Below are 23265 nucleotides of genomic sequence, written 5' to 3'. Positions count from 1 at the left end.
CATCTGAAGAGTCCTATTCTGATCAAAATCTGTTCCAATGGGGGAGGGGAGGAATTAATGTGTGTTTAAAATATATAATATCAGGCTGACTTGTCTGTAGGAACAAGGTTCTGATTGAGAGAACAACCTAGGTGTCATGTTAAACTGAGTGGGAAGCTTTATAATAAGTGCCAAGCTGCTAAAGTAATCTGAGAGAGATACCCATTGAACAGAAATGGTATGTGAATTTTCTGCTAATGAAGTAATCTTTCTCTCCCCCTTTTTTCCTTTAATTTATTCACTCATATGAAGTGTCCACCAAAATTATCTGGTTTTTGTGGAAACCATAAGTAAAGGGCTTTTAAGAAGGTGAAGAGCCACTGGATTAATATGCTTTCTTTGGTGTGCAAGCTATTTGATTTTTTTAAATTTTGATCTGAACAATCTATAGCATTTCCCATTACCCACAGGAGTGGAATGTTACTTCATGGACTACTTTTGTCAATATTATTGACCATTAATATTGTCCTTCCCAACCGAAGCTGATACACGAGAATGGGCTTGACAGTTTACATTCATGTCCATATGTTAGGACCTTTGTGCCCACTCACAGGTTGATATGACATGTTAACTGGAGCTGTGGTTCTCACATTTGTAGACACTTTATAAGAAACAGATCCTCTCACAAAGCTTCTCCACTCCCAGCCTCTGATTCTAAATTTTCATGCTTCCTATTACTAAAAAAACATCTCCAAGAGATTGGGGGACAGACTGCAGCTTGAGAACCAACACAATAGAGTACAGGTGCTTATCAAAGTTTGGTTTAGATGGGCAGCCTGCAAATTGCTGCAGAGGAGGTGCCAAAATGAAATGGCTGTCATGCTTGTGGCCAAACAATGTTTATCTGTTCTGAGCACCATAATGCTTGTGCTTAGTGCTAGCAGTCTGGGACTTCAACACATGCTGCTGTTCTCTGATGTAATAACAGCCAAATAAAATACATGAACTGTGGATAAGAAAGATTTTTGTACCCTCAGTTCTTCAGAAAAACTAGTGAAGGCAAGTAATTCCCAAATATGAGTGTAACTAAAAAAATATTTTTATTGGAGGTTTGGGGAGCTTTAGAGTGCCTTATTCCTAAAACAGGAACAAGCCTCACGCAGTGTTGTAGCATCTAAAATACATCGTTAATGGCAGCAAGAAGGAGCAACCTAACACACCTTTGATAGAGCGAGGGAGAGGGCATATATAGCCTCTTCTTTTGAAAATGCTGGAGAGGCATGGGTAACCATACCTGCAGCCAGAGGGATCAGAGTTTGGCTAAAATTCTCCCAGACCACTCCCACCCCTTCTGGGCAGCTGTATCTTTTTCTGTGTTGTGCCCACCAACTGCTGTCCTTCTCCACTCCCCAAAAATTAACAGGTGTTTAAGGGGAGAGGTTCTCTGATCACCTTGCCCACTTATATTTGGGGGAGGTTCTTTCTTTCCTGACAGAAGAGTTTCTGGAGGCCTATGTTATCTCTCTTGTCTTCCCATTGATGCAGGTATTTGGAAGAGTGTTTGATCTTGTCTTTCTCACAATCACAAAATCCAGTAAGTAAAGGGAACGTGGAACAGCTAAGCTGCCTCATGCTGCCTCTGAACCCTGCTGCTCTGTTGAGGGAGAACAATAAGCCCAAAGACAAAGCACCTCACTACAGCCCACACACTTCATTAGCCATGCTCACAAATCCACACACAACAAGCACACACGATAAACCCAAACATCACTCTGAAGCCTAGACTGTGTCTGAGTCAGTGTGAAATGATGAAGCAGCTACAACCATAGTAGAGTTGTTTTTGTTTATATTACCACTAGGTTCAGTATTAGTAGGTAGATATGGATGTATGAGGAAGACAATGAGAATATATAGGAATGACAAAACCAATGTGATAGGCCAGCAATTACTCTGCTCTGATTGTGTTGGTAGTAGATATTTTTTTAAAGTCTTTTTCCTTCAAGTGTATTTATACTGTGGTGATGCCAGTCTGGAATTCTAGCTGTGTTTAAGTGACTCAGTTATCTTGATGCATGTTCAGGTTAAATCTTAATATCTTAGTTATGTTGTTGTGGAAGGTTAAAGATATCGTCTTATGCCATGTACTGTACATACAATATATACAAAAACCTCCATTAAAAACATTAGAGTTACAAAGTTAAGTGCTCAAGTCAGGATAGGTTGAAGTAAAGGTTACTTGTTCAGTCTTCTTTCGATGTGGGTACTTATAGGACTCCCATCACTGTAGTTTTGGAGCACCTCACAAACATTAATAAACTTGTTCTCATCGCATCCTGCTGTGAAGCAGGGGAAGTATTACGTCCATTTTACAGAGGAAGAATTGTGAGACGGAGATTTTGATTTTGCCAAGTCAGACAAAGTCCAGGCAGGAATAAAACTCAGATCTACTGCGTCCCAGTTCTGTGCTTTAACAGGACCATTTTTCCCTCTTCCAGAACTTTGATATTGTCATTTCTTGACTTGAGCGCTTCCGTTCGCACCCTTGATGCATGTTTGTTTTTAAAGGAACAGTACTGGGACACAGATATATCTTGGTCTTCCACATAAAATGCAGTGTGTCAAAAAATATGGAATAGAAGAATCAAACTTGACAAGTCCATTTTAATGACTGCTTTCTTAACTTTCTACTCACTATTATCCCAATCATGCAGACAGATATGGTATGTATGCATAGGGGTCTATTCAGATGGCATTTGTTGCAGAAATGGGACTATACTGAATAAAAAGATAAGAAAATGAGCCATAAATATGCCCTCTGAGAATGAATTGTATATTAAAAAAAAATTGGAAGGAAACTTTTCAAAGGATTATGGATACTGAGGCCAGATGAGGTGAAATTAGATGAAACCACCCTGAAAAACTATTTACAACTACTTAAAAACTCCTTTATTATATTTACTGTATACTTCTGCCTTTATTTGTATTTCCATCTTACTATAGAACTGAGGAAAATATATCTGGTAACTAGTTACAAAATCTGATCAGTAAACCCAGGATACATTGTTCTCATAAATTAATTTTTCACAGATTTCCTTAATTTTACATTAATTTCTAAAGGAATATCTAGTTATATATTATAATTTCAGTAAATGTATAATGTCACATATAAAAAATATACAAAAAATATGAAGATGTTTTAGTTCAATCAGTCTGGTCCCTATAACAATGGAAAATGTCTATTAAAAAAAACACATAAGGTATTCTTAAGAGAAAATTAGAAATAACATCTTCCATGTAGACTGCAGTCTATTTATAACATTGTATGTTGAAGAAACAAGTATAAAAATTACTATTTACATAAAACAAAAGTAAAATAAGATGGTAACCCAGGAAAAAAAATTCGTTTGTTCCAGTAATGTGTGTTTAATAGAGAATATAGGCTAGTGAATGATTAATGCCAAGTTTCAATTATTTCAGTTCTTGTTTAATAATTTTTTAACTCATTTCTTGGAAAGTATCTGGATAAGAGACTGGTGATTTTGTTTTGTTTTTGTTTTTGGCTTAAAGCAAGGATTTGATTGTTCTTGAACAACCCAGAGGATATATTTATCTTTGTAAATGTCACCTAGAAAGTCATAAGTAGGGAAATTTGCTAATAAAATAGATTGGTCTGTTCCAGAAGGACCACCAGGAAAAGTGGAGTTCCAGAAAACGGCACAGAAATAAGTGACAGGAGAAAGATTTGAAAAAAATAAGGGACTCAAAGAGGAAGCAAATGTGGCATTAAAAAAATGGAGTGGGAAGGTAATGCAGAGGCTGAGAAGATGAAGCAGGAAGGGAGAGAGAAAGATAGAGAAAAAGCAGCATTGCTCTTCAAATGCTGATTTTTTTCCCATACAAAATAAAATGCCAGAACACAAAGATTAACTCTCCCTGTTCGTGAGAGTTACCTTTTTCAGTATAATTAATGCTACTCTGCCAAAAGGTCACTAGTCTACTCTTAACAGTCCAGGCTACAGAGTCATTCTCAGTGGCCCAATGTCTATTCAAGTATTTTATACTAAGTAGAACAGCTTCACCATGAAAGACTGACACCCAACCCAGACTGCCTTATAGCCTAGTCATCAAAGCAGGTGGGAGGTGAAAGGCTCAAGTTCATGGCCCTGCTGTAATGACTATTTAATTATTTAGATACAGTGGAATAACTTCAACGGGAAATAGACCAGATTTGTTTTGTATTCATTTGCTCCCCCTCCCTCCGTGAAATCAACGGCCTGCTAAACCCAGGGTTTTGAGTTCAATCCTTGAGAGGGCCATTCTGTGTGACAGTTGTTTGTGTTTCTCCTTGATGCAAAGCCACCCCTTTTGTTGATTTTAATTCCCGGTAAGCCACGTCAGTCGCCCCTCCCTCTGCCAGAGCAACGGCAGACAATCGTCTTGCGCCTTCTTTCAGCACAGACGCCATAGCACTGGGAACATGGAGCCCGCTCAGATCACCGCGGCAATTACGAACACTGTAAACACCACACACATTATCCTGCGGTATGTGCAGAACCAGAACCTGCCAAAGCGAAACCAGGCGAGGAGGCGATGGCAGCGCGGTGACGAGAGTGGTGAGAACATAGACATGGACATAGACTTCTCACAAAGTACGGGCCCCGGCAATGTGAACATCATGGTGTTAATAGGTCAGTTCATGCCATGTAAAACCGATTCTGGGCCCGGGAAACAAGCACAGACTGATGGGACCGCATAGTTTTGCAGGTCTGGGACAACTCCCAGTGGCTGTGAAACTTTCGCATGTGTAAGGGCACTTTCATGGAACTTTGTGACTGACTTTCCCCTGCTCTGAAGTGCCAGAATACCAAGATGAGAGCAGCCCTCACAGTTGAGAAGCGAGTGGCGATAGCCCTGTGGAAGCTTGCAATGCCAGACAGCTACCAGTCAGTCGGGCATCAATTTGGAGTGGGCAAATCTACTGTGGGGGCTGCTGTGATCCAAGTAGCCAATGCAATCAAAGAGCTGCTGCTATCAAAGGTAGTGACTCTGGGAAATGTGCAGGCCATAGTGGATGGCTTTGCTGCAATAGGATTCCCTAACTGTGGTGGGGCGATAGACGGAACCCATATCCCTATCTTGGCACCTGAGCACCAAGCCAGTGAGTACATAAACCGCAAGGGGTACTTTTTCAATGGTGCTGCAAGCACTGGTGGATCACAAGGGACGTTTCACCAACATCAGCGTGGGATGGCCAGGAAAGGTACATGACGTTCGGATCTTCAGGCAAACAGCCCAGCAGGAATGGGCACCTCTGAATGTCCGCTTAATAAAACCACCCTATTTCAACCAGGTGACCATGAATGATATCACCCCCTGAGGATAACACAGAGAGATAAAGAATGGATCTTGTTTGAATGCCAGCAAACATCGGGACCATATGCTGCAATGATTCCCGACTACATGCTGCTGGCCTGGCATGGTAAAGTGTCCTACCATGGAGGACAGAATAAGGCTGCCCTCCCCAGAAACCTTTTGCAAAAGCTTTGGGAGTACATCCAGGAGAGCTTTATGAAGATGTCCCTGGAGGATTTCCGCTCCATCCCCAGACATGTTAACAGACTTTTCCAGTAGCTGTACTGGCCACGAATGCCAGGGCAAATTAATCATTAAACACACTTGCTTTTAAACCATGTCTAATATTTACAAAGGTACACTCACCAGAGGTCCCTTCTCCACCTGGCGGGTCCGGGAGGCAGCCTTGGGTGGGTTCGAGGGTTACTGGCTCCAGGTCCAGGGTAAGAAACAGATCCTGGCTGTTGGGGAAACCGGTTTCTCCACTTCCTTGCTGTGAGCTATCTTCCACCTCCTCCTCATCATCTTCCTCATCCCCAAAACCCGCTTCCGGGTTGCGTCCTGCTCCATTGACGGAGTCAAAGCACAGGGTTGGGGTACTGGTGGCTGCACTCCCTAGAATGGCATGCAGCTCATCATAGAAGCGGCATGTTTGGGGCTGTGACCCGGAGCATCCGTTGGCCTCTCTGTTTTTTTGGTAGGTTTGCCTGAGCTCCTTAATTTTCACGCAGCACTGCTGAAAGTCCCTGTTCTAGCCTCTGTCCTTCATGCCCTTGGAGACTTTTTCAAACGTTTTGGCATTTCGTTTACTGGAACGGAGTTCAGCTAGCACGGATTCTTCACCCCATACAGTGATCAGATCCTGTACCTCCCGTTCAATCCATGCTGGAGTTCTTTTGCGATTCTGGGATTCCATGGTCACCTCTGCTGATGAGCTCTTCATGGTCACCTGTGCTGATCAGCTTGCCACGCTAGCCAAACAGGAAATGAAATTCAAAAGTTCACGGGACTTTTCCTGTCTACCTGGCCAGTGCATCTGAGTTGAGAGCGCTGTCCAGAGCGGTCGCAATGGAGCACTCTGGGATAGCTCCCAGAGGTCAATACTGTCCACACTACCCCAAATTCGTCCCAGCAAGGCCGATTTCAGCGCTAATTCCCTCATCGGAGGTGGAGTAAATAAATCGATTTTAAGAGCCCTTTAGTCGAAAAAAAAGGCTGTCATGTGGATGGGTCCAGACTTGAATCGAGGTAACGCTACTAAATTCGACCTAAAATCGTAGTGTAGACCAGGCCTTACAGTACAAACTTTAGAGTTAATCACCAAGAAGTAATGGGCCTCGGGAATGGACCATGCAAGCAAGAGCAAGTTGTCACTCCTCCCTAATCAGCCTTTCAGGTAGTGCAAGGCTCAATTGACCAGCCTTGCCCTCTCCCAAAATTATCAATGAAAAACCATCAGAGAAACCATCAAACGGTTGAAACACGTTAGAATTGAAGTAGGAACATTGCAAAAGAGAGAGCTGTTCACCATGACTGTGAATAGAAGCAAAAGCCTGTTTTAGTATAACAGAGTGTAGGGAAAGACACTCTAGATCCATTCATTCCCTTGGGGAGTAAGGGTGCTTTCATGGAAGTTTCGGATGCTGGTTACTAAGAAACCAGCCAGCTCTTCAATAAACTTTCCTTTTGGGTGGGAAATATACAATATTAGAAAGGAAAGATAATTATTGATAAATGTAGATCCAAGTTTGTTTTATGATTTTGTATTGTAACAACATGTTTCTGACACTGTCTCATTTCTAGTTAAATCTTTATTCTTAAATCTCCTTTTGTTTTATCATAAGTGCTCACAAGCACTGTGTGGTTTACAGGACTGGTGATTTATTTTAAAGTAAAACTGATAAACTGGGACACAATGCAATGGATCTGTGATTGAGAGCAGTGAATCTGGGATTTCTTAGGCCTAGTCCACAATGGGGGCGTGGGGAGGATCGATCTAAGATGTGCAACTTCAGCTACAAGAATAGTGTAGCTGAAGTCGACGTATCTTAGATCGACTTAGATTGACTGACTTCACGTCCTTGCGGCGCGGGGTTGACGAGGAGCGCGTTCGGGATCAATGTATCGCGTCGATGACTACCTGCTGATCTGGCAGGTAGTGTAGACATACCCTTAGAGTAGCCAGTGTCAGGGGCTGGATATCACAGAGGAATGATTCAAAGGGACTCAGGGATTGGAATGCACCTGTTGTTAATATGCAAGGCGAAGTTAGAACTGGCATAGCCTAGAGGGGAGTGCTGGAGTGACTAAAAGGCTTGTTGCATTAAAGAGCTGACACGCAGCTACCACAAGAGAGACTCCTCCTTACTGGAAGCAGGGGATAACAAGGTGACTTACAGACCTGGGTACCCCAAGAACTGTCACAGTGAACTAATTTATTTTTTTCAGAATTGCCAGCAAATTTGAAAATTGCTCGCCCAGCTGTATTTTCAGGGCTTCAGATATTTATAGTGAATTACTCCAAAATTAATCACCTAACTTTCCGCAGAGTATTCAAAGGCATTAGTTCTCATTGGGGGCAAAACAAAGCTAAAATACCTATACAAAGGTATTTAACTTCTAAAAGTTAACACTAGTATCTCAAACTTCTTTTAAACAATAAAAAAAATAGAAGACCATACTGAGAAATTGGAGACAGAAAGTTTCTTGTTTTTTTGTGAAAAGTATGTTTGTTTAGGGAAGGAAGAGAAGTGGAAAACTTGGCTTTCTCTAGAATGAGACACAAACGTGCTTATGAAAATTGTGGCTCCATAATATGAATTCAGGTCTTCCATATCGAGAACTACTCATTCTTATTTTGGTTATAAGTTCAAAGGCTATTAGTTCTATAGTGAATTTCAGTTTACCACCTAAGGCCTGCATCTAGTAAGTTTCTCATTGTTGTACATCCCGGGTTAGTCCATTTTTAAGCTTGGAGTATAGTGAGTATAGTAAGCTTGCATATAACATAATTTGTTATTAAATAACATAAACTTGATTACAAAAACTGATCATTGTGACTCCTCACTATCTTTCTTTCCATCTTCTAAGAAACTTCCATTCTCCCTTAATTTTCTGTCAACTGTTTTCCTGGTTCATGACTCTTCACACTTTGGCTGTTCACTTCTAATATGAAACTTTGTCAGTTACTTTTGAAAACCTAATTAAATTATTCATATTATGTTAATTAAATTACATTACCACTTGTCTGTTCTGGCAATAGTATCTACAAATATATCCAAAATTATAATCAGGCATGACCGTTTTTTTCATGAGGCTGGTTATCCTTAGCTACACTGCGTTTTTTCAGGGGGTAGATCTGTCCATCCCTCCTGGCCCTGTGTGATCTTTCATTGTAGCTTCTGAATGTTCTCCAGCAAAAGTCATCAGATTTTCTAGTATTTAGTTTCCAAATATCTTGTACATGATGTCATTAAGATAATCTCTTTATATCCTTCTTGAATGGAAGATGTATGTGAAAGCGTCTTCATCATTTCCCATTTCTTGTAGCAGTTTTGCATGTAATTTGTTTACATCTGATGTCTTGCCAACTTCAACTCCATGGGGCCTGTGGCTTAGGGGCACTATTGCCTGCAGTCACCTTTAAGCCAGGAAAAATCCAAGTCCCAATATGAAAGGATTTAGAGATATGACTGGTATTAAAACCATTTCTAGCACTTTCTGGGTGATGTTTGCAGTTCCTGCACTGTTCCAGAATCATCATGCCTTTTGAAAAAGTTTTAAAAAAACAAACAAACCTAGGGCCAGATTTACGGAGATTTAGTATCTTATTTAAGGTAATGCCATTGAAATTAATAGGGCTCTCACAGAGAGAGTTGCTAAAATCTGGTCCTTTATTTTGATCTTAGTTTCTCTACTCAGCCTTTAGGTTATAAGTGATGCTTATAAAATAGTCCTATCACTGCATTATTTTGGGGTATTCAGTATTATTCCTCTCTTGCTCTGTTTGAAGGATACTAAATTTATTTTTTACTCTTCATTGTTTGTTATATCCTGTTAGATGCTTTAAAATGTTTTTCCTATTTTGTTCTTTTCAGTTTGGTAAACATTGGTGGTTGTTTTAGAATTAACTTTAATTAATATGACTGTTTAGTTTTTTAATATGACATGAACGTACGGGCAGCTTGAAGTGGCTTGGCATACCAAAGCCTCATTTGTGCACCAGCATAATCAATTATGTCAGAACAGCTCTGAAAAGTATTTTAAGGCCATTTAGGGCTACATTTTCAAAGTATTCCTATTTGTCTTGCACATGCTAACACCAGTGTACATGCTCTCGGGCCTGTAGGCATGTGCATATTGTGCTTTGTCACAGCCCACACAAGTATGTGTGAACTTTTGAAAGCCTAAATCCTAATTTTCTAAATTTAATTTAGATTTTCTTTACAGTGAAGTGGTATGTGTTTTTATAAAATATGACTAGCCACTAGAATCCCAAATGACATTCCAAAAATTTTATATAGACTAATTTTTTAGTTCTAACACTGATAATCTCCCTCAACTTCTCTTTAGTGTTTTTTTCCTCATGCCTACTTATACAACAGAAATATTTTAAACAGCTTTTTAAAATTCTACTCTTTGAAGTTTGTGGCAATTTCTCAAAAATCGTTTAACTTCTATTTTCAGTTTATCCCAGAGTCAGAGGTCATCAGTGATAGATGATCAAGGAGAGAGGAATAGATCCCAGCACCAATAAGGCAGACTGAAATATGTTGATGGAGAGTTTTAGGGGAAAAGTGGGTGTAATGTTGAAGTGAATCCTAAAATAACTAGAGAATCAGTTGAGTTATTTGAGGGAATGGATGATGTGGTCATTCTTTAGTGCCTAGGTTCCATGGTAATGAGTGTATTAGAAATGCAAGTTTGGATTTTTTTTGTACCTGTGGAAAGTCACGTAGCATATCGGAACCCTCTCAAAATGTGAACGCCTTGAGCATTTTTTCCTGTTTATCTTTTAAACATCTAACTTCAATAATCTTATTTTTAAGACAAAAAATGCTGTTCAAATTCTACAAGCCCCTAGGGTTGCCAACTTCCTACTCGCACAAAACCAAACACCTGTGCCCTGCTCTTCTCCAAGGCCCTGCCTGTGCCCTGCCCCTTCTTCGAGACCCTGCCCCTGTGCACTCCATCCCACCCCTCCCTCTGTTGCTCACTCTCCCCACTTTCACTCATTCACTCATTTTCACTGGGTTGGGGTGTGGGAGGGGATATGGGCTCTGAGCTGGGGGGCATGGGTTCTGGGGTGGGGCAGAAATCAGGGGTTCAGAGTGCAGAAGGGGGTTCTGGGCTGGGACCGAGGGGTTCAGAGTGTGGGAGGGGGCTCTGGGCTGGGGCTGAGGGGTTAGGGTGTGGGAGGGGGTATGGGCTCTGAGCTGGGGGCACAGGTTCTGGGGTAGAGCCAAAAACGAGGGGTTTGGAGTGTGGAAGGGAGCTCTGGGCTGGGGCTGAGGGGCTCAGAGTGCGGGAGGGGGCTCTGGCCTGGGGCCGAGGGGTTAGGGTGTGGGAGAGAGATCAGGGCTGGGGCAGGGGGCTGGGGTGCAGGGAAGTGTGAGGGCTCCAGCTGGGGAGAGGGCATTGGTGTGGGGTTGGAGGTGAGGGATTTGGGGTGTAGGTGAGTGCTCCAGGCTGGGGCCGAGGGGTTCAGAGTGCGGGAGGGAGATCAGGGCTGGGGCAGAGGGTTGGGGTGCGGGAGGGGGGCAGGTGTGCAGGCTCCAAGCAGCACTTACCTCAAGCAACTCCCAGAAGCAGCAGCATGGCCCCCCTCCTGCTCCTACATGAAGGCGCGGCCAGGCAGCTCTGCACACTGCCCCCGTCTGCAGACACCACCCCCACAGCTCCCATTGGCACGCAGAGCCCCCTGGCTGCCCTAGGTGAAGAGGGTGCGGGGGGAAATGCTGCTGCTGCTTCCGGGAGCCGTGTGGAGCCACGGCAGGCAGGGAGCCTGCCTTAGCCCCGCTGCACAGCGGACTGAACTTTTAACAGCCCAGTCAGTGGTGCTGACCAGAGCTGTGAGGGTCCCTTTTCAACCGGGCGTTCCGATCGAAAACCGGACACCTGGCAACCCTACAAGCCCTTTTCATATTTTTAAAGAAGGTGTTTGCTTAATCTTTTGAAGTCCAAAGGTGATCCATTTTACCCTAAAATTGTGACGGCTGAGCGCAGAGGACATCTGTAGAATTTAAAATCTTGTCTAAAAGAGAATTATTTCCCCTCCACAGTCATTCAAAATTGGGGGCGGGGGGATAATTAGGAGGAACAAATTAATCCTTCAGCATAAATTAATTAATCTCAAATCTCTGTAAGGAAGGGATTCCCCATACATGGTGAGTGGAGTGTGGAAGTGCCACCACTGCGGCCCTATCTCCAGATGGGCATTGTTCAGGGTTGGAGATTTATTTGTAGGGAGTGAGTGGGACTCGTTTTCTTACCCACATTTTTTACTTCCACCTCGTAAACCAGGGGGAATCCATTCAACCATTATAGTCAATGCAGAGATGCCATACTGGCAAGGGTATGCGGGAAAAGTTGCAAGAGGCTTTTTGGAAACAGCCAACCAGCCATGTCCTCTGAATGAGATCTGTAGTTTCTGGGGTCAGAATCTTGCCTGTTTCCAGACAGATGCTTCAAACAGAATCATCTGTTGAAAATACTGACTATAACCGTAGAATTTTCCTCCCAGTGATCCCCAACAGGTCCATCTTGTGGGGTTTTTTGCAGCAGGGAAAAACTCAGTCTCACGGTACTGCATCCACAATTTTGATGTAACTGGGTTATCATTGTTAGACTACAACATTTCTCTACAACACTGAGAGAACCTATGGCAGCCCTGTACAAATATGTTCTAAATTACTGAATTTCCTCTACAAATCCCATATGAAAACCTGTGCACCTTCTCGAGTGAATTTATAGAATCATTCTAAGTCAGACAACTCCAGTTTCTGGTAAATAATCCAGTTTACATACAGAAAGCAAAGTAGGTTATCATGTCTACTTAAGAAATTTGTGTGTGTGCTCTTGAATATGAGTTAGGACAGGACAAACATGCATGCACTCACTTGAAATTCTGTTTCTATTATAGCTTTAAATAACTTTGAAGAAACTACACCAGACTCCTAACTCTGCTTATGTTATCTTAGGTTGGTTAGTAAACTTCTTCTGGCTGGTGTACAGATATTTAACAAAAATAGATGCTTTTGGTTATACTAGAATAAATAGCAAAATAAAACATTTGCTCAATGGAAAAGACTGGTAGCAAAATATTCTATTTTAAAGCATCAAGGAAGAAAGATTATACATACAGCCTAGAGATTTTTAGAGAGGATTTGAAATGTTCGTTTCATTTGGAAGATCTATCATAGGATTTCATCAAAATAAACAATGTATAGAGGCCTAGTTATTTTGGCTCATGGTAAGAATATTTTTATTCTCTATTTTGGATTGAAATTGTGGATGTTTAATTAAGATTATCCTTTTCTAGGATTTCCATTTGAACAGAGTTAATCTAGAGGAATCTTCAGGAATGGAAAATTCTCCAGCAGGGGCTAGGCCAAAGAAAAAGAATAAAAAATCATACGACTTAACTCCAGCTGATAAATTTTGGCAAAAGCATAAAGGCAGGTGAGCTGAACAATTCCAGATTTTATATTTAAATTAGTCAACTTCTAATGAAGAATTAGCCTTAACATACTAATATTTTTTCCATGTATTTGAGGAATTGTGACAGAGCATCTGTGCAAAGGGAGTCATAAGCCACATTACTCTACCCAAAGAACTCTGTGTAATTTCATAAAATAGGTATGTTTGGTATAGTTCAATCTATGTAAATAGTGTAGAGGAATTAATCTCATTTTAAGGGATTCACTAGCAGTTTTACTTAGTTTAGGAATGTTTTAATGTTCCTTTGAATAAAGCATACAAGAGACAAATCTGTTTGCAAATTGAGTAGGTGCTTTTTATTTAATTCTAAAGGCACTATTAGCCTAGTTTCCCATGTATCTGTGGAGTAAGATTTCATTTGTGAAAAAGCTTTGAAATATGTTCCCAATTCAGGGGAAAAATCAGACTGGATTTATAGAGAGAAGTGGAGTTCTTTGGTAATATGGGAAATGCTAGATTAAACATTATCTCTTAATCCTTATGATTCACAAACAAGGTAGTAGAGTGCCCTGGATGTGCTAAGAAAGAGTTCTTTGTGAGCAAAGCTATAAAAGAATGAAAACTGAAAACCAGCACTGGAGGAACAAACTCTGCTGTATAGTGTGGTCTGGTCACATTATTAGATTTAAAGAAAGATGTCATCTGATCCATTTGGATATCCCAATACTTTACTGTTTTGATTGTTTATGAAAATGAAATTACTTAGGATGGAGACCTCATGACTAGATTTAGTTCCTTCAGGTAAAATAGTTGAGGAATTGCTTTATACTAATCCTTACATATTGCGGTAGCTTTACTTTTAGGGTTTTGTGGAAATGTATTTAATATCTACAGCAATTTGAAACACCGACGTTAGTGGATCTTCTGGGACAGTCATTTTATCTCTTTGTATTCATCTGCTTTGGGGGGATTATTTTGTTATGTAGAGAGTATGCATCTATGGTGCCATCACTATGTACACCTCTACCCCAATATAACACGAACCGATATAACACAAATTTGGATATAACGCGGTAAAGCAGGGTTCCAGGGGAGCGGGGCTGCGCGCTTTGTTGGATCAAAGCAGGTTCAACATAACACGGTTTCACCTATAACCCAGCAAGATTTTTTGGCTCCCAAGGACAGCATTATATCTGGGTAGAGGTGTATTAATTTTTATAAGTGAATTTAATAAAGCGTATAAAAAGTAATGGATATTTGTACTGAAAGCTTAAGCATATGTTTGATTACTCTCGTATATTAATTATTTTCTGTATTTTTAATGCTTCATTATTATAGTAGCATATGTTTGATTACTCTCGTATATTAATTATTTTCTGTATTTTTAATGCTTCATTATTATAGTAGCGAGTTGGTATTTCATAAAAATTTCTGAAAGGCATTTCAACAGTTATTTTGATCATATAAACCATATGGTTCTACTGTTTAAATTTGACTGTTTAACAGAACCTGATATATAATATTGCTTTAGTCCTTTCCCAGAGGTAGCAGAGTCTGTTCAGCAAGAGCTGGAATCCTACAGAGCCCAAGAAGATGAGGTCAAAAGGCTTAAAAGTATTATGGTAAGGTTTGTTTAAGATATATATTTTTTGTTTAACATATTTCATTTTTATATAAAATATTGAACAAAGCCCTATACAAGTATTCTCATGCTTTGAAAACATCCGCATCAACAAATGTTGTTCTTCGAGTGATGGTCCCTGTGTGGATTCCAAGCATGGGTGTGCGTGCACGCCACGTGCCAGAACCGGAGCTATTTCTAGTAGTATCCGTTGACCCGCATGTGCGTCAGCCATGTGGCATTTCCGAAGCTTTAAGAGGCAGTGCAGGTCAGGGCTGCTCCAGTTCCCTTTTACCACTGCATGGCCAGAGTTGGCATCTCTCTTCCTCGGTGCTCTTAGCTTAAAAGAACTGCTTCTGTCCGTTGTACATAGTTTTTCTTTACTAGTTGTCTGGTCCTCATTTATTAGTTGGCTGGTTACTTTCAGTTGGACTTATTCCCTCTGGGGACTCCCCCTGGCTCGGGGACTGTACTCTGGCAAGCTGGGTTTAAATATTGCGCTTCATGCCCACGCTCCTTCTCTGTGAGTGATGTGCATCAATTTTGTCTTTATTGCCTTGGCAAGGCTCACATTGCTCCATCTGCCGATCATTCCCACCACACACCTGGGAGGCTAGAGAACTCCACCTCCGCAAACACCTCATGGAAGAGGCAATGCGTCCAAGTGCGCTCCCAGATCTGGGATCCATGGATCCACTGGAATGGCATTTGACACAGGCAGTGAGCACCTGTCTGGGGTCTTCCCACCCAGCACTGGTGCACCCACCAAAAGCCCACCGTGTGCACATAAAGCACACCCATGGGCATAAGGGTGGCTCTCCGGGGACCACCCCGAAGCACAGTGTTGCCTCCTCAAGCCATGCCAAGTTGGGTGAGAATTCGCGTGCCGACTTGGACACTCCTGCTCCGAAGAAGTCCTGCTCCGAGCACAAGTCCAAGCTGTGTTGGCACCAGCCACGGTGACTGGCTCGCCACCGGTGCCCCCAGTTCCGTTCACTCCACCAGGTCTGTCCAGACTTGCCTGCCTGGTGCCAGGCATGCCAGGACATGTGTCCCTCCCCACACTGATGGTTGAGCTTATGCTCCCCTGCCACGCTTCGCCTGCCATCCCTTGTGGATGAGTTGCTCCTGCTCCATCCTTCTCTGCTGGGCCAGAGGTGCCTCTATTGCTCCTGGACCATCCTCCTGCAATGACAGTCCCACTGGCTCCGCCCCTACCGGACCCATCTTCCAAGTCTGAGTGGTTCTCCTACCCAGACCACACCTTCTCGCCTGCACGGTCCTTCAGTCTGGATCCTTGGCACCAACTGTACCCTCCGGTATACGCCCTGCCAGCCGACCCATGGTACCCCTACCCCTTGGCACCACCACTGACTGGTGACTCCTATGCCTGGCCCTACTGGACTTCCTGGATGCCCAATTATGAGCATGGAATGCCATCTCACTCATGGCACCAGTTGTCCCTGGCGCACACAGCCCCTCCCTTCTTCGAGGACCCTTCGGCTGTCTCCGCTCTGGCAGCACCAGCAGGCGCCTTTGCCAACCCTAGTCCATATTGGGGTCTCCTCGTCTCTGGACAATGCTATCATTCCCCTCACTCTCTCACCTCTTGCCAACCTTGTGCCATACCAGGACTTCGGGGAATGGCCACATCCCTCAGGCTGCCTGTTGAAGACATTCAGGACCTATGAGATCAATTCCTAGACATTTTACAATCTTCTGGACCCCCGTGTACCGCACTCCCTGTTCACAACGCCCTTCTACAACCGGCCCAGACCATCTAGCACACCACAGCCTCTTGTGCCCCAACACCAAAACAGGCGGAATGCCAGTACTTCGTGCCCTCTACGGGCATGGACATTCCTTTCACCCACATGCCCCCCAACTTCCTGGTGGTCCAAGCTGTGACCGAGCGCACCCGCCAACAACACCTATGGTCCACGGCTCCTGATCAGGCCACCAAGAAGTTGGACCTCCTGGGATACCAGGTCTACTCTTCTGCTGGCCTCCAATTCCTCATTGTCAGCTACCAGGCCATCCTGGCCAAGTATGATTTCCTTTCATTTTCCAAACTTATGGACTTCCAGGACTTCCTTCCCCCTCTGACCCCGGAGAGGCAGCAGGACTTCCAACGTCAACTGGGTGAAGGCAATTTAGTGGCCAAGGTCACTGTCCAGGACACGGTCAGTGCTGCCTCATACTTTGCCAGGACTCCCAGCTTCCCAAAAGAAGTCCAGACCACTCTTGAGGACCTCCCCTTCAACAACCACAAGTTCAGAAACGAAACAGATGAGTCCTTCCATTCCCTCAAGGACTGTCATGCCAGCTTATGCCACGTACCAGCCTTACCACCAACCTTACCCCCCGCGCCCATCCTATTCTTCTCAGCATTGTCTGCGCTCGCAATGAACTCGCTACTCTGCTGCTACTCCTACTTCCACCCTGCCTTGAGGTTCCTCCAAGCAGCCCTTTTGACTCCTTCCCCAAGACCCGCGAATCTCCCCGCCTCTCCTCCCGCTACTCCACAGGTGGTTTTCGGGGGTCGCCTTGGCCTCCTCACTAACAACTGGGGCAAGATTACCACCGAACACTGGGTGCTGGAATATTGTCTACCAGGGATACCTCATCTAATTTCTCTCCTTCCTGCCTCGCTGCTCACCTGAGGAGGGCCCTGCCACGTTATCTCACACTCACTTCCTCTGAGAGGAAACAGATACCCTCCTCCGGATGGCCACTATAGAACTCATTCAACAGTGCTACCATGGCTAGGGCTTCTATTCCTCCTCTTTCCTTGTGTCAAAGAAAGGAGGTGGCTTCCGCCCTATCTTGGACCTCTGAACAGATTATTTGCAAGTTCCATTTCTGGATGGTCACTCTCCCTCTCGTTATTCCCTCCCTTTCCCATGGAGCCTGGGTCACCTCTCTTGATACAAAGGATTCCATATTGACATCCATCCTGCTCATCACCAGTTCCTCCGCTTCACAGTCAACTGTTCTCACTACCAGTTCCGGGTCCTACCCTTTGGAATCACTACTGCCCCCCGTGTTTTCACAAAGGTCTTTGCCATCATGGCAGCTTACATGCGCCACCTATGTCACTTGGTGTTTCTGTACCTAGACGATTGGCTCCTTGCAGCATCATCCTATCCCATCTTCTTACCACTATTTGTATCCTGTGTGCCCTCCTCCACACCCTAGGAATTTGCATCAATGAGGAGAAGTTGATCCTCACCCCTACCTGGTATCTCACCTTTGTAGGCACTCACCTGGACTCTGTCGTGGCCTGCCCCTTCCTTCTCTCGGATTGCTTCGCTGATCTCCCTACCCTCATTGCGCAGTTCTGCCCCTGCCTTCACAGGTGCATCCATCACTGCCTCTCCCTTCTGGGCCATATGGCCGCCTGTACCTCTTTCACCCTGTACTACCATCTCGATCTGCGCTGCCTCCAACTGTGGCTCTGCTCGGTCTACAACCCACAGTCCAACCACTTCAACAAATGGGTCCTCATTCCCCCACCAGTTCTCACCTCTCACCTGGTGGCGCAACCCATCCACAGTCTTAGCCAGTGTTCCCTTTACACCTCCCACACCCCATCTTACCCTCATGACTGATGCCTTGCTTGTCAGATGGGGCACTCATCTGGCCATCCGCGTGGCTCAGGGCCTCTGGTCACCCAGGCAGGCACAGATGCATATCAGCATTTTAGAACGGCAGGTCGTCCATTTTGCCTGCTAGGCGTTATTGCCCCTCACCATATGCAACTTTTACCTCCAGCACACCCATGACTTCCGAGCCTATCCCAGGCTCTTTACCGCCATTGCGGAGTGTTGCCGTGACCGCGCCCTTTTGTCACAGCGCCTCTCCAGATGAATTTCTTATTGCATCACTGACTGCTACACACTCTACTGTACTCCATGTAGTCTCATGCTGCTACATCCACCTTCCTGGCAGATGTCCCATGCCATGACATCTGCAGAGAAACCACATGGGCCACACCTTTTCCACCCATTATGCTATGGATGTGGCAGTGGGCCATACTGTTCTCTGCACTTCTTCTGAGCCCTTGTGCCCGCCTCCTACCTGAGCACTGCTCCCTACTCTCCGATGCTTGGAACCACATAGGGACCAACTCTCTCTCGCTAAGAGGTTACTTACTGTAACTGGAGGTTCTTTGAGATGTGTGATCCCTATCTGGATTCCAGTCCTGCCCTCCTTCCCCTCTGCTCCGGGCTCCTCTGCTACTTGGTAGGAGGCGTCGACCTGCGCAGCCTCCTAAAGCCTTGGATACACCATACGGTGACATACTATGCATGTGCAGGTCAATGGACACTAACAATTCCGGCTTCAGTGCATGGCTCATGTGCACCCCCACGCTTGGAATCCACATAGGGACCACACATCCCAAAGAACTTCCAATTATAGTAAGTAACCTCCTCTCCTTTAGCTCATGCCAGTTCTCACTATCTTGACTGACACATTCTGGGAAGGGAAGCACTTAGGATGTAAAATGATGATAGGGCAAAAAGGGTGCTATGAAGTTAGGGGAAAATAAACATTTTAACATACAGCCAGATAAGGTATACTTTAAAACCAGGTTTTTAGAAAATTTAAATTAATAAGAAAAGATAATGCATGTCGTTGCGAAATATCACTTCATCCTCTGAAGTGAATTCACTATTGTAAATACATAAACATGATTATTTGCCTGAATTTATTGTGATAATATTGCAGCATTTCCAAATGAGACTTAGAAGGATGTGTTCATAAAAGTATGCAGTCACTCAGAGTTACAGGACTGCTGCTGTAAATAATCAGTTTAACAACACTGATCTCTTAATATGTATAAGAGACTTAAATAATCAAGTATTTGAAAATTGTAGTGTGAGGTAAACAGGTTCATATGTTAACAGCCACTCCAGAAATGCACAGTAGTTTTAATCTGTCTGGGTCTGGTTTGAAGACAAACATGTTGAAAATAGACCCTCCTAAATTCCTTGTAAGGTGGTGACAGACTTTGGATCAAGGCCGAACACCTTGCTAACGTTCTTTCTGTACCGCCATATGCAACGCAGTGAGGGACTTCTCCATGAGCTGTGAAATTCTTTGAATTATTATCTAAAATGGATTATGGCCTTTGGGAAGCCCACTTGCCTTTTTGTTTCAAATGCCTTTTTGTTACAAAGTGTTTTTTCTAACTCCTAGACTTTTTCATTTATAATTATAAATTATAATCTGACAAATAAGTTCTTTATGGATGTGCCCAGTAGAAGTAGTATTCTCCTGATGCTGTCAGTGTAAAATAGAGAAGAAATAAATTAACCATATTTACAAATATGGTTTTGTGTCTACAGCATACATGGTTGTACCTTAATGAAACTCTTTCCACAGGGAATTGAAGGAGAGGATGAAGGAGCAATAAGTATGCTTTCTGATAATACAGCTAAGCTAACTTCAGCTGTTAGGTAAGTAATTAATAAAGTACTAGTAGTGTAGGTAAAATAGCTTTCCATTAGTTATATTTTCTGCTATTCTGATTTTAATATCTCCTGATGATTTTACCAACTTTCAAAAATATCAATCGGAATGTTAAGCAAGAATTTAGATGTTCGTTGCCCAGTATGGCAAAATCTCAAAAAAAGACTTTGGAGGAAATTGTTCTTCTTTCAGTGATTGTCTACATGGATTCTGCTTCTGGTGCACATGCAGTCCATTAGTGTGAGATTGGATTCTACTGGCCAGCAGAATTGGGACTAGATGTCCTCACATGCCACACCTCCATCCAAAGACAAAAGGTGTGGAGTGGGCCCAACAGTTCCTTAACTTCCTTTTTAACACCTATGGGGGGTGACACCGAACCATGTACTTTACTCTGCACACTGTGAGACTAGTTGTTAGGCTAGTTTATTATACTTGAATAGTTAATTAGCATAAATAGCATAATTAACAGTTGTAGTTTAACACCCATTGGCAAAATAAGATTAATCACTAGGAATTCGTTTTAGATATAGAGTTATCCCCAATAACGGGTACTTAGTCTCCCTGAACGTCTAGGGAGGCTATAAAAATAGAGGACTCAGTAATAATGGATTTCAACTACCCCATATCAACTGGGTACATGTCATCTCTGGAAGGGATGCAGAAATAAGGATTCTAGATATCATTGACTGCTTGTTGGTACAGCTAGTCCTGGAACCCCCAAGGGGAGAGACAATTTTTTATTTAATCCTAAATGGTGCACAGGATCTGGTCCAGGAGGTGAATATAGCTGAACTTCTTGGTAATAGCTACCATAATATAATTAATTTTAACATCCTTGTGGGTGGGGGAGAAAACCAAAAAGCCTATCACCGTCTTTTTAACTTCAGCATTTAACTTCAGAAAGGAGAACTACACAAAAATGAGGAAGATAGTTAAACAGGATTTAAAAGGAACAGTCACGAGTGAAATGCCTGCAAGCTGCATAGAAACTTTTTAAAAACTGCCATAACAAAGGGTACGTCTACACTACGGGATTATTCCGAATTTACATAAACCGGTTTAGCAAAACAGATTGTATAAAATCGAGTGCACGCGGCCACACTAAGCACATTAATTCGGTGGTGTGCGTCCACGGTCCGAGGCTAGCGTCGATTTCTGGAGCGTTGCACTGTGGGTAGCTATTCCATAGCTATCCCATAGTTCCCGCAGTCTCCCCCGCCCCTTGGAATTCTGGGTTGAGAGCCCAGTGCCTGATGGGGCAAAAATCATTGTCGCGGGTGGTTCTGGGTAAATGTCGTCAGTCATTCCTTCCTCCGGGAAAGCAATGGCAGACGATCATTTCGCGCCCTTTTTCCCTGGATTTCCCTGGCAGACACCATAGCGTGGCAACCATGCAGCCTGTTTTGCCTTTTGTCACTGTCACCGTATGTGTACTAGATGCCGCTGACAGAGGCGATTCAGCAGCGCTACACAGCAGCGTTCATTTGCTTTTGCATGACAGCAGAGATGGTTAGCAGCCATTCTGTACCATCTACCATGCCATTGTAAATTGTAAATTGGCAATGAGGTGATGGTTACCAGTCGTATTGCACTATACCTTCTGCTGCTGTCATAGGTGCCCCTGGCTGAGATCAGCTGGGGGCGCAAAAGACAAAAATGGGAATGACTCCCCGAGTCAATCCCTCCTTTAGGGTATCTAAAAATAGAATCAGTCCTGCCTATAATATGGGGCAAGTGTACTAGAGATCCAGTGTATCAGAGAACCAGAGAGCACACCCGCTCCGTGTCAGATCCCGCAGGAATGATGAGCTGCATGCCATTCACAGGGGGTGCTCCTGCAACAACCCCACCTGTTGCTTCCCTCCTCCCCCAGCCTTCCTGGGCTACCGTTGCAGTGTCCCCCCGTTTGTTTGCTGAAGTAATAAAGAATGCAGGAATAAGAAACAGTGACTTGTTAGTGAAATAAAATGAGGGGAAGGCAGCCTCCAGCTGCTATGATAGTCCAGGCAGTACAGAATCTTTTCTTTACACATGAAGGGCGGGCGCTGATGGAGCTCAGCCCCCAGTTGCTATGATGAAGACGGTTACCAGCCATTCTGTACTGTCTACTGGGAATGACCGGGAGGCCAGTCAGGAGTACTTATGGGATGATGACGAGGATTGATACCAGTCGTATTGCACTACACCATCTGCCACAAGGCTGATGATGACGACAGATATCTGCCATAGTGTACCATCACCCACCAAGGAGGGGGGGCGAGGATGCTACAGTTCAGTGCCGCAGCATCGCGTCTACCAGCAGCATTCAGTACACATAGGGTGACATTTAAAAGAGTCAAGAGATTATTTTTTTTCCCTTTTCCTTCCGGGGGGGGGGGGTACATTGACGAGCTATGCCCTGAACCACCGCGGACAATGTGTTTGACCCTACAGGCATTGGGAGCTCAGCCAAGAATGCAAATGCTTTTCGGAGACTGCAGGAACTGTGGGATACCTTGAGTCCTCAGTCCCCCCTCCCTCCATGAGTGTCTATTTGATTCTTTGGCTTTCCGTTACGCTTGTCATGCAGCAGCGTGCTGAGTCCCTGCTATGGTGTCTGTCTGGAGATTTTTTTTAAAATGCTTTGGACTTTCGTCTTCTGTAACAGAGCTCTGATAGAACAGATTTGCCTGCCCATACAGCGATCACATCCGTACGGTCCATGCTGGAGCTCTTTTTGGATTTTGATTTCGGACTGCATCGCCACCCATGCTGATCGGAGCTCCATGCTGGGCAGATAGGAAATGATATTCAAAAGTTCGCGCGGCTTTTCCTGTCTACCTGGCCACTGCATCCAAGTTCAGATTCCTGTCCAGAGCGGTCAGTGGTGCACTGTGGGATACCGCCCGGAGGCCAATACCGTCGATTTGCAGCCACACTAACCCTAATCTGATATGGTAATACCGATATTAGCGCTACTCCTCTCGTTAGGGAGGAGTACAGAAATCGATTTAAAGAGCCCTTTATATCGATATAAAGGGCCTCTTAGTGTGGACGGGTGTGGCGTTAAATCGGTTTAACGTTCCTAAAACCGGTTTAAACGCGTAGTGTAGACCAGGCCAAAGTCTCAAACTAAATGTATACCCCAAATTAGAAAGAATAGTAAGAGGACCCCAAAAATGCCATCATGGCTAAAC

The 23265-nt window shown here is 43.8% G+C and overlaps 1 protein-coding gene across 5 annotated transcripts in view; it reads left to right on the top strand.

Annotated features, from left to right (window-relative positions):
- SCFD1 (sec1 family domain containing 1) overlaps positions 1–23265 on the top strand; it is a 133756-nt gene that overhangs the window by 24110 nt on the left and 86381 nt on the right. For all 5 annotated transcript variants that reach the window (XR_005597882.1, XM_039536361.1, XM_039536363.1 and 2 more), the window contains exons 11-13: positions 12872–13011; positions 14522–14612; positions 20000–20073. Coding sequence is in view for 4 of the 5 variants with exons in the window: in XM_039536361.1 (XP_039392295.1) it covers positions 12872–13011; positions 14522–14612; positions 20000–20073 (305 nt within the window). In the remaining variant the exon portion in view is untranslated. The remainder of the gene's footprint in view (positions 1–12871; positions 13012–14521; positions 14613–19999; positions 20074–23265) is intronic.

The sequence above is a fragment of the Mauremys reevesii genome, linkage group 4, assembly GCF_016161935.1.
Source record: "Mauremys reevesii isolate NIE-2019 linkage group 4, ASM1616193v1, whole genome shotgun sequence".
Classification (NCBI taxonomy): domain Eukaryota; kingdom Metazoa; phylum Chordata; order Testudines; family Geoemydidae; genus Mauremys; species Mauremys reevesii.
The sequence above is the reverse complement of the archived record's forward strand: the minus strand, read 5'-3'. Positions and strand labels throughout refer to the sequence as shown.